General features: G+C 40.8%; 1 protein-coding gene across 2 annotated transcripts in view; it reads right to left on the bottom strand.

The window, feature by feature from the left end:
- NEMF (nuclear export mediator factor) overlaps positions 1–11,710 on the bottom strand; it is a 30,837-nt gene extending 19,127 nt beyond the window's left edge. The window contains exons 1-12 of one of the 2 annotated variants that reach the window (XM_025216644.1): positions 11,645–11,710; positions 10,161–10,263; positions 9,550–9,675; positions 9,311–9,459; positions 9,001–9,068; positions 8,543–8,629; positions 6,759–6,835; positions 4,270–4,340; positions 4,104–4,179; positions 2,998–3,060; positions 2,447–2,524; positions 1,866–2,074 (exon numbers count right to left, since the gene is read on the bottom strand). In XM_025216644.1, coding sequence (XP_025072429.1) covers positions 1,866–2,074; positions 2,447–2,524; positions 2,998–3,060; positions 4,104–4,179; positions 4,270–4,340; positions 6,759–6,835; positions 8,543–8,629; positions 9,001–9,068; positions 9,311–9,459; positions 9,550–9,675; positions 10,161–10,263; positions 11,645–11,703 — 1,166 coding nt within the window. In that variant the 5' untranslated portion in view covers positions 11,704–11,710. The remainder of the gene's footprint in view (positions 1–1,865; positions 2,075–2,446; positions 2,525–2,997; positions 3,061–4,103; positions 4,180–4,269; positions 4,341–6,758; positions 6,836–8,542; positions 8,630–9,000; positions 9,069–9,310; positions 9,460–9,549; positions 9,676–10,160; positions 10,264–11,644) is intronic. The other variant, XM_025216645.1, reaches the window with a different exon arrangement.
- Between the last annotated feature and the right edge of the window lie 129 nt (positions 11,711–11,839).

Below are 11,839 nucleotides of genomic sequence, written 5' to 3'. Positions count from 1 at the left end.
CCCCCCCCCCCCCCCCCCAGCCTCTGCACCCCCTACCCCTGCCCACTGCACCGCGACCTGCTCCAGACCACGCGGCCGGCGGGATCAGTGCAGGGCGGGGCCAGCATGCAAATGAGGAAGGGAGGGGTGGGGCTAGGGTGGGAAGCAGTGAAATGAAGGGGGAGGGGAGGAGCCGCACCGTGTCGGCAACATCAAGCTGAAACGGTGCGTGTGGGAACTTTGTCCCTTCCCCAGCCCTTCAGCAGCCATTAGGAAGCTGATGAGGGGCTGGGGGAGGGACAAGGGGTGGGAACGAAAGTAAACAGTGTTTACTTTAGTTTCCTGTCGCAGCACCACGGGCCACAGAAAATGGCTGCTTGGCGGGCCGCCGTATGTTGGACAAGCTTGCTCTACACATATAGGCAGGTAATGATGCAAGATTTTGTAAAATTCCTGTTCAGTCATCAACAGCCAGTGTATATACATACAGCGTTGTGAACACGTACTGCTCTGAGTTGTTCTTGGCTCCTTATCAGCACAGTGAGCCTTGCTTTCTATTGCTGGTTGGCAGAGTGTAGCCAAATGACAAAGGAGCAGCACATAGCTTAGTAATGCTCTTCATAGAGTTAAGTATGACTGTTTGTTTCATTGATTCTTTTACCCTGGATGTGAAATTCACTTCGTGTGACCTTAATTTGTCAAAAAATAAATAAATAAATAAATAAAAAGTTTGAAGCAGCAGTGGGACTTACAACACAGAAAGTAAATTGTGACAGAGTGCAAACCAATTCCTGGAATCAAGATAGTTCAGTCTTCTGTTGTACTTGGAAGCTGGATTATATAACTAGAAATCTGTAGGTTAACTTTTAGAGGAGCTTTCTGAGAGCTCTCTTAGTTTTTAAGACATTTTCAACTATCGGTTTTCTACTCTGTTGGGCTTTTCCATATACCAGCTCATATTCAGATTTAGGATTACAGAGGATTTAGGATTTAGATTTTGGATTTATACCTTTAATATACTCCACAGGGTGCGTCTACACAAGATGCTATGGTGACATAGTGTCAGTGGGCACGAACCCTGATGTCGATGCTACTGTGCAGCAGCAAAGGAAATAAGCTGTGTGGCTCTGGAACTGCGCAATCCAGCGCATGTGTAGACATGCCCGCTGTTACGTACATTACTGTTCAGTGCCAATACAAAAACAAAAAGGTTTTTGAATGTAACTCAAATGGTGAATCTTTTTTCTAAATGCACTCTAGGCTCCAATCAAATATGAAGCTCCTTGTCAAGGTTTTTACTGGAAGAAATAAGTCATCTGTATCTTGAAATCTAACACTCCCACTGGGCTATTTTATTTTATTTTATTTTTTTACCAGCCAGCACTCCACCATTTAAATCTTTGTAAGGATTTTTTATTCCCTGGGGTCAAAGTATCACAAGAAACTCTAGGGATCACTGAGCAACATGCTTGGAGTTGCCTGCTATATTGGCTTTTGTCTACTTAAAACAGTTCAAAGGTAACAGCTCATGCTGAAAATGGCAGAAAATGTCCCAGAGGCAAGAGTGATTGTGACCCCAGAAGCATTTTTAGTGCCTCCGGGACATTTTCTGCCACTTTTCAGCATGAGCTGTTACCTTTGGCTTTTGTCTACTTAAACAATCTATTTCACTAACTAAATTAAAGAATAAACAAGAAGGAAGAGGGACTCTGGAGCTCCAGCTGAGTGTATCCATCTGTCTGCTTATAAAGCCTTGTCCCTTTAGTGCTGCTATCCCACACTGAGCAACTGGGAACTGACAAACCATGCAAATAGAAATGAAGATCCTCTTTTCCCAGTTACTTTGCTGCTCATGCAATTTACCTGTTGATCTACAACACACTTACTTCAAGAGCATTGTGATATGATTTGTCTGAAGCCTTAATTCTTTGATTGCACTTGCAACAGGGTCGCCCTGAGCTTGAGCTTCTTTTACAATCGCTCCAATTTCAGTCCAATCTATCTGGTTGGCCAATGCGCTGCGAACCACTTGGATAGCACGGTCTACTATCTCGAGGTTCATTTCTACAAGCTCTCCTTTTACCTTATCAATTTCCTTGAGAAAAAAAAAAGCCTTCATTATAAAACTCAAATAAACAATCAAACAGAACAAAACATTTTTTTTCTTAAAATGCTGATTTAAATTAAATATAAATCCAATTAATGAAACTGCATGAAAAATCAAGGAGAAGTTTCAATTCCTGCAACTAGGTCTGGTCAGGTGATGCCTTACAGAGAAAGTGCAAAGCACTGATAATCACTGCAGGCAGGTCAGGTCTCCCCAACAAAGTACAAAGTGCTCACCAGTGAGAAAGCACTTAATCTTGGGCTCTGATTTAAAACTTAGTAGTATGACAGACCCCATTCTCCATGGAATGTTAAAAATCATTTATTTAAGACGTATCCTATGAAAACATGTCAGTTCTACCTGAGCTTGATGAAGAGCTTCTAGTCTATGTTCGTGATCCTTACGAACATTTTCCAGCTTCTTCATTGCTTGTCTTTCCTTTCAAAACAAAGGAGAAGAAAGAAATTCTTACAAACTGTACCTCTGATAATCTAAAATGCTATTAGATATTCATTGTGCCATGTTCCAATGCAGAGAAGAAAGCAGTGGAAGAGGATTCTGTGCAGCATTGTTACAGAAAGCATAGTGAAAGCAACTTCAGTGATTGCTAGATAGGGATTCCGTTACAAGATACTCAATGACACAGGTGTACAGATTAATAATCATCCAAGGAGCATCATAACTTTGGTAACAACATTAGTAGTAAAAGCAGTTTTCAAACAAGAACTGTGCTGGATGCACCTGGCTTCAAGCCTGCTCCACACAGGCTAACCCATTATTTTTAGTCGAACAAAACATCTCCTACTATCCAAGCAATATACAATCACAGTTTGCCTATACCGAGCAAATGCCCAATATCCTGAGTTCTGCAGGAGTAACATCAGCTGTTCCATTTCTGAATGAGACCGTACCTGTTGCAAAGCTTTCAGGTCAATCTTCTGGCCTTCTAGTTTTGAATAAAATTCATCCACTGCCTTCAAGAGAAGAAACTGATCTCAAAGAGTGCAATAACCTGGATTAGGAACAATTAAGAGGACCAGGGAGATTTTGTTCACAGAGGAAGCAACTGCAAACCAGGACCCTGACTCTCCTGGTCTGAGCTTCTTCCCCTGCTCTTTCCATCTAGCAAAGACATCAGTTCAAGAAAGTACTCATGCCCATCCCATGCTTTAAGAGTGGAGCTAGTCATCTAGTTAGGGACCTTGCTGAAATGAACCTAAATTCCATATTACCAACCAATGTGGTAATGGAGGGGAACCTGTTCCTTAGCCCAAAAGTTGTGCAGTCTTTGAAACTACTACAGCTACAGCCATCTCTGAACTAATTGTTCAAAATGAATTCCAAATCAAGCACATAACAGCCAGTCCAGTTCTTAGTTAGTGGCTCCAACAGGCAGAAACTCTGCTTTGAACATATAATTTTTGGATGTATTTAAGCTACTAAAAATCATCAATACTATAAAGGAAAGAGAAAAAATGCAAAAGGGAAGAACTGCAGGAGGATGAAACGGGGACTAGAGATCAAATTTACTTCGCTGTATTTAACTAAGGACCCAAAGGGGCAAAATATTCATATTTTTGGAAATCTGTGCTATGTGCTTGTGGCTCTTAAATTATAGATCACCATACCTTTTCCTATTACCCTCAGCTATAAATCTATCATCTAAAAATTCCTATTTTTACCCCAACAAAATTTGTTTAAACAAGTTAAGAATGACAATGCTCTCAGAACATGTCTCGCACCAAGTGCCTCAAGATGCATTTCAGTCACCAGACATAACACACAAGCTGGGACCATCAGAGGGTCAGCTTATCATCACATGGCATTTCATTTAGCTTCTCTCCCTTCCCATAACTTATAGGATACTTACTGCTTAAGTAATTTTACCCATCAAATGGAAGCTAGTCACTACTTTTGAGGACTCTATATTTTTATTAAAAGTTTCTGCACCATATTTTCTTTAACTTTTTCCATACTAGCCAGTCACTTAAGTACAGTATCAGCAAAAGCACTGTACCTTATCAAATGATTCAAATTCCAGGTACGGACATTTTGAATGTTGAGAAAACAAGAAAGGGTGAAATTCCTCATATCTGCAAAATATGCATTTAATAGTATCACTTGAAAACTAATTTATAGTATGCAAACTAGTAGAAAAAGCAGGTAACACATCAGATACTTACGTGAGAATCTCTTCTACAGGCTTATCTGGTTCCAGGCTTGGCTTTTTTTCCCTTTTCTGTATGATATAACCCTAAAAAACATAATTAAAAAAGCCACGCACATTCATTTGGTTTTTACGAGAAAGGTATTTTCCGCTCTCTGGCTAAGATAGGAATAGGTGAAAGACATTTGGTTTCCCAGTGCGTTTGGTCTCAAATGTTTACTTCTTCAGTACCAAGATCTTATGTGTAGGAATCTGCCTAATTTGAGGAGGCAGCTGGCTGATTTTGTGGGGCCGGCTGCCATATTCATGGGCTGATCATGGTGGGGCGCTCCCATACCTATGAATGGCTGAAGCCCTAGTGGCCCTGCCCCTTGCTGCTGACTGGCTACAAGGGCTATCACATAGCCCTCACAACCAATCAGCGGCAAGGGGTGGTGCAATCTGTCATCTGGCCCTGCCCCTCGCTGCCAAAGGGAGGGGCAGCAGCCATCTTGGGCTGCCCTCCGTACAGGCAGACCTGCCCTCCCAGTGGGCTGTGCAGCCAGGTGACAGCGCCGTGAGGACTGCTGGCTCCTTCTGGGGAGCCAGCATTTTATTTTCAGTAAGTTTTTTTTTCTCCCCCCACCCACAGATTTTGCAGACATTGCTCACTTTCGAGGCCAATGTCGTATTTCGTGATTTCCGCAAAATCGTGATTTTGGTAGGTCCCTACTTATGCGCTTAGCTGAATTATTATGTAAAATTCTGCCCATCTATCTCTAGCTCTTTTTCCATTGCATTGCAGACTGGATACTGAATTTCAACAACAAATTGAAGATTTTCAAAATTTACACCCTACAACATAACTTAGATTAGCATGCAAAACCTGGTGAGTCAGAATCAAAATGCTCACTCTGTGGTACGACTGTCTCTCTTCCATGCAGGCATTAAGAAAATATGTTTTTCTAAGTCTTTTCCCTGATAGCATGAAAGAAAAAGACTGGCTAGACTGTCACTCAATTTGGCCACTACAATCAAAGTGAGAGTGAACCAAGCTCAAAGTTTGCTCAAGACTTGTTATTGTAATAAACAGATGCATACCTGGCTATCTTTCTAATGAGGACTTAATTATGTATTGTATTAAGTGTAGAATAAATTATGGTCACGTTGCTTACCACAAATGAATACCTTGAAGACATAAGACAAGGACATTAAATTTTGATTCCTCAGCAAACAGCAGGCTAACAGAAATTATTTTGATAGCCTTGAAATAGTTTAGAGGTTAAAAAAAGCAAACAAACAAAAAAACAATCAGCAAAAATGCTTTAGTACGACAGCAGATGCATTAAATTGATTCCCTTAACTCATCTGACAGCTGCAAGCTCAAGGAAAGCGGTCCATTATGAATTCTCTGTTAGTATCTGGAGAAAAACAATCTGTCTCTCTGTAGTCTACAACGTTGTGCAGACACCCTAAGCTAATTTCAAATAAGATAGCTCAGATATCAGAAGCAATCTAGCTGTGGCAGCAAGGAATTTATAATGGGCTAATTTACTTGAACTTCTAGAAGCATTACAGTTTGCAGGGTAGTTATGATCACAAGAAAAGAGAGAGAAGTAGACGACACCATAACATTAATAAAAGACATAGCACAAGCACTTAACACAGAAACAACAGCAGCATACATGTACGTCACTTTCCAATTAGAATTATTAGCTCTTATTACAGAGTTTAATTTTGGAATTCTTAAATTTAATTGATCTAGTAAAATATGGTTAATTAGTCTCTCCAAGAAGACTGGTAATAATGATTAATTATTCACAAATGACTAATTACTGGTAGCTAGCCATCTTCAATTTTTCATGAGATAATGTTTGCATGCCATATCAAGACGCACTAAAAATTGTTTTCAAAATTTATAATGAAAAAATATATTACAAAAGTTCCATGTGCAAGCTGTATGCACTCAGGTCTACTATATATAGTAGCATGATTATACAGATAAGTTCTTAATGTGCACTTTTTCTACTACAAAAACACTCTGTACAGAAATACTATATAAGACCTATCTAATTATGATGGTGTAAAATAATCAAGATCTCTGTGTCATATTCCCCACACACTCATGTCCAAAACATAAGATAATTTTATAACGTTAGATGTAGACAATCAACCATTCCATGAAATGAGTTTCTGCTCACAAAAGCTTGTGCTATGTATCTACTTTGGTTAATCTAGAAAGTGCAAATCTACCCAGCTTTCTACTTGACTTCAGACTAACACAGCTAATTTACCTCAGTCTGTCTATGTCTTGCCAAGATAAGAAAAGCAGAACAGTAGTCAATGGTTTGTGAGTGTCTGATAGCTTGAGGGCGCAGGTCAGTAACTTTTCAGCCACAGTGCTTTGTGAACAAATCAACGACGACTCTAGTAGGGATTCGGTGTACCAAAGACCACAGTGACAGGTTATCCCCGAGACTAACTGATCAGATTTCATTGTATTTGCATGGTTCTATGAAGACTTACCTTTCCACTAAAGTTTCCAGTTATCTTCATGTATTCTTCTGCCTTTTGTAATGCAGCAAGTAGCTTTTCAATATTTTCTAAAGAAAAATTGGGTATTTTAAAAAATAAACAGTGTATTACTTAAACAGCAGTTGTAGGCTTGAGACTGATCTGCATTTCTAGTTAAAGGTACAGGGCAATTTTCTTCAATGTACCTATCCAGTCAGTTCTAGAAGGTATCCTACCCTGTGAAAATCCCTTAAAGCAGCAGTCTTATAATAATGTTTTTTAAAAAGAGTTCATCTTACTAAGTTATCTTTAGTTATCAATTCTTTGCATTAGCTACAACTGTTCAATTTCAAAGCAAGCCTCATTTATGTCTTTTTATCATAAAAAGATGTATTATAAACAAAGTAAAAAAAAAAAAGTTTCTCACAAAATATTTAAGTGCTGGCACAAACAACTGCAAATGAACCAGAATGTGTAAGGGAAGTTGCCAGTTTGTGCCTGGGTATACGATTAAGATCATTATTTCTGAAAGATCATCACTAAAACGTCTCCACTGCCACATCACACAACACTGTAACAAGCAAGCATTAAATCATTTTTATTCATAAAAGATGTACATAATAAAACAGCCCTCCTTCCAAAAATATCCAGATTACAACTACCATACTATTCATTCTGACTTTACTACCTCAATCTGTAATTACATTTTCCAAATAAGTAAGAAAAAACTCTTTTCCATACATTCAAAATCTTCCAGCTTGTATTTCAATCCATATAAGATTTCTGGATTCTGATACTAACTCTTCTGTACAACGCTCTCTTATGAAAAGTCCTTTATTAATCTTTTCAATGCCAGAATAGTTGTACCCTCCACGATGCTACTATAGGCTGTGTGTAGACAAAACAAGGGGTATGTGTGCACGACACTTTAAAGTGCGTTAAATGCTTTTGCACCACTCCAATGGTGTTGATGTTTGCATGCATCGGCAGCGTATTGTGCAGTCATTCCAGCCACTGTAGCAAATTCAGCAGCGTAATACGCCTTAAACGACTTGGGGCACAGCAAACTAAAAGTCCTCTGAAGAGTTTTAGTTTGCTGCCCTAGTGTCACGGAGTGAAGCACCAGGTTCCAAGCAGCTCAGGGGCTCTACAGGAAGCCCCTGGAGGCAGCTTGGCAGCAGCCTGGGAAGGCAGGCTCTACCCAAGGAAAAAGAATCCTAACTAACAGTGAGCCTGATCATTTTCCCCGCCCCGCCCTTGGACCTTGCCTGCCTGAGCTCTGTGGAGGTCCGGTGCTTCCCTCTGCAGCTGCAGTGCCCCCTGGGACTGCCTGAGCCGGGTGCCGCCTGGTGGGGGCCGCTGCTGCCACAGAGGGAAGCACCCCCACAGAGTGCACAGCCATGCAACCCAGAGACAGCTCCGCCCGCCGGCAGCTCGCCCTTTCCTTCCTGCTGCCGAAGAGGCAGGTAATTTTGAGTGTGTGCATGACACGGGGGTTTAAAGGGCCCTAAACTGAAGCTGCTTCAATTTAGGGCCCCCGTTTTGTCTACACACACCCATAAATACTTAGAATCGGAGTGAAAGGGATAGAAAAATATTAGGGCACATACCATTCATGTGGTATAAAGAGAATATGGGACATCCCAAAACTGGAAGTTAAATAAATGCTTAATGATGCAGTCAGAACTTCTGCATTGAAAGGCTATGTACCTCTTTAGAAGTGATATTTCATAACTTGAGAATACATGAACTATACGCTATACTTTCATTTTTATAAATATTCCATGCTCACATACCTTTACTTTCCATATGTTGATCTATTTTGACACTACCAGAAAATCCCATTTCTATAAGGCAGTGTTCAATGAGGGTTGCTCCATAAGCTATAAAGCGAGAAAGCAATTAGAGAAAGCAAGTCTAACGTCAGGCTGAAGTCTACATCAAGACTAAATTAATTTCTACCCTGAATAAGACAGTTAATTTTAGGCCTTAGTAACACAATAAGCACTGTGTGGGAAGGCCCTATACCCTCTAGTGCTTTTCTAAGAATCCCAGATACATTCCTACAATTTTGAGAGGTAGGTTTCAGATTAAACATTTAGTCTTTTAAAAAAGATATATTTATAGAGAAGGAAAGTAGCGCCTCGTAACTTCTGGTAGAGTTTTTCAAATTGTTTTAAACATTTCTTCTGTTTTGGTCAAAAAAGAATGCATATCCTTTACAAAATGAAGTATGTGACAGTATTTTACTTACGGAGAAGTGGGTTAAGGACCCTTTTCAGCAGTTCCCCTTTAGGTGCGTTTGATATTGTTTCAGTCAGCCTAGGAAACAAACAGAGAGGAGAGTTGCCAACCCAAACAATGTATGTGCAGGGCTAAATAAATGTGGGGCATTTTACTGATAGAAAAAGAAACCAAATAATTTCAGTTCTGTATGTGAGGCACCCTGCCCACCTAAAAAATACTACAAGCTTAAAGAAACTATTTAGACATATACTATTTTTACATTTAGAAGTGGTTTTGCTTTGTTTCCAGTACAGATGTTACAAAAATAATGTAATTACCGTTCCAAAGTAGGTAAAGGTGCAGGTACTTTAGCACCGTCCACTGGGTACCGTTCCCGGACTGCAAATTTAACATCATCTGCTTCATCTGTGCGAAACCTCAGGATGTTTAAAATTGTGTACTCATAGTCTGTTAGAACAATGTTTCCCTGAAATAGTACAAAATGTCAAAAATTAATCATGATTAAAGTCCATATTAAAACACACTATTCTGGAAAAAAAAAAAGTTGTCAACTTACCCTATCATAGAGCTCAATGATTAGGTGATAGGCTGCTTCGTCACTTCCAAACTGAAAATCCACAATTCTGTCAATGCCCAGCTGTTTCACACTGACAAGCCTTCGAGACTTTAAATGCTTACGACACTGCCAAAGGAGGAAAGGAGGATGTTAAAACGCATGCAAATATACAAGAAGCTGTAAAATAATAAAACTACTCATGGTATTTTACAGTGAAATATTTCTTCAGCTACTGCCCCTTCTGTGACACTGATTTAATAGCTTTACCACACTGACTACAGATAAATGAAAGAATGGCTAAACTTGTAGAACTTGGTATTATGAAGATGAGCAAGTCATACTCTGACCTGATAATCAAGTTATGCTATGCTCATCCCCATGAAAACTAATGAATTTAAATCGAAAGAAATGAAACATTTTTGGTGGTATGCACTCACACTTATAGTAACAAAAACAGTTGAATCATTTGGGGTCATTGTAAGGAGAAAAAGGCCCTCACCCTGAAGTGAGACCCACTCAGGTCTCCTGCTAAACTAACTGGCAAAATGAATACAAAGCGTTAGTCTTTTGATATCCAATCTTCTCATAAAGCAAACAGTAAGTTAATATACCTTCATTGCAAAGCCAGATGGCATTATATTCTTTGGCCACTCAAACTCTGTTGTGTGAATCCGTATACCAGATTCAAGGAGAAGAGTAGCCTTGCATTCTGGCCTGTTGGAAAAAAAAAAAGAATCGCTGTTTAACACTTTAAAAGCCATCAGTTTGTTATTACAGAAACTACACATCTACGGTAGACAAGGTTCCTTGGGTGAATTTGATATCTTTTATTAGACCAACCCAAATAGTTGGAGAATAGTTATTAACCAAGCTTTTGGGCTCAAAAACCCTTCGTCAGGCTAAGGAAGCTTCAGCAGTTGGTGTGTGCTCTTCCTGGATGGAATGAAAAGTGAAGAAGCCAGCGGCTGGGCTGGGGAGTCAGTTGCCAGGCAGATTGTAATGTGTCAAAAATCCAATGTCTACGTTTAGTCCATGATCTCTAGTATCCAGCAGGCTGATGAAATGGAGTTCATGGGCTCGTCTCTGGGAAGTGCTGTGTAAGTTTCCCTTGAGGATCAGGACTGAGAGATTGGATGGAGAGTGGCCTTCCTGTGAGAAATGTGCCCCCACCGGTAATTGGGTATTTATGTCTTTGATAGATGTCCAGTGTGCGTTCATTCTGGTGTGCAGTTGTTGTTTGGTCTCTCCTACATATCTTCCATCAGGGCATTTGGTGCATTGGATGAGGTATATCACATTTCTGGAGGTGCAGCTGTAAGATCCTGGGATGCCGATGGCTCTGTCGTGGGGTGTAGTAATAGTGGGGGTGGTGGAGATGTGGGGGCAGGGTTTACATTTCTTGTCCTGGCGCGGTCTGGATCCTTTTGGTGTGCTCTGGGCTTGAGGAAGTATCTACGGTGGCATTTGAGCTGAACATGAAGGTACCAGAGATACTTGCGTGCCTTCATCCATGCGTAAGAACGAGTGAAAATATTAGCAGAGCAGAAATACTATTAAGGCCAGGTTGGGAACAAAAAATCAAAGTATGTTTTTACATGTATAAGGTTGATTTTACAAAACTAAACGGATCACTTCAATATCTGGGATTACCACACTTCTTAAGAAAGTCATCGTGAGAAGGCTGCCCTCCTTGCTCACTGCGGAGCTGGCCTGATGTGTTGGAAAGGGAAAAGGCAGTATTTAGAAAGAGGCAGCGAGCAAATCAACCTGGATAAACTCCAGTCTCAAGCACGGGAGACTTGCAACCTGGTCAGACCTGTTGGCCATTTCAGCCCACGCACTGCTCTTGGCGTTTCCTCAAGAAAGGCTATTCCAGGCACGCGCTCTTTCGTTATTATCTGTATCTCACTTGTTTTCACCCCTTTTCACAAGGATGATCCTGCCACGCTCCCAAGACCTCCCACAACCACGCGACTTCTTCCAGGCAGATAAACCACCACCGCACCGCCTTACCCACTGGAAACAAGCCTGTACCACTAACAACGCGCCATACTTACGCTCGGTTTGTATGTCGGAATAAATAAACACCACTTACTTCTGCAGGCGGATAAGGTACGTTTTGTTATCCACGTCGTAGACGTTGTACACTCGCATCCCCAGTAAGCTGTTAAAACAGAACACAACCCATGATGCGCGTGTGAACCTAGGATCTCCTTCTTGCACGATCGGACTCGGCAGCGACTGGCAGCCCGGTGAGTGCCACGGGGAGGGGGCGGGGAGGGGAACGGGG

This window comes from Alligator sinensis, unplaced genomic scaffold (genome assembly GCF_000455745.1).
Source record: "Alligator sinensis unplaced genomic scaffold, ASM45574v1 scaffold1560_1, whole genome shotgun sequence".
Taxonomy (NCBI): domain Eukaryota; kingdom Metazoa; phylum Chordata; order Crocodylia; family Alligatoridae; genus Alligator; species Alligator sinensis.
Note: the sequence above shows the minus strand (reverse complement) of the source record. Positions and strands in the feature narration are given on the sequence as shown.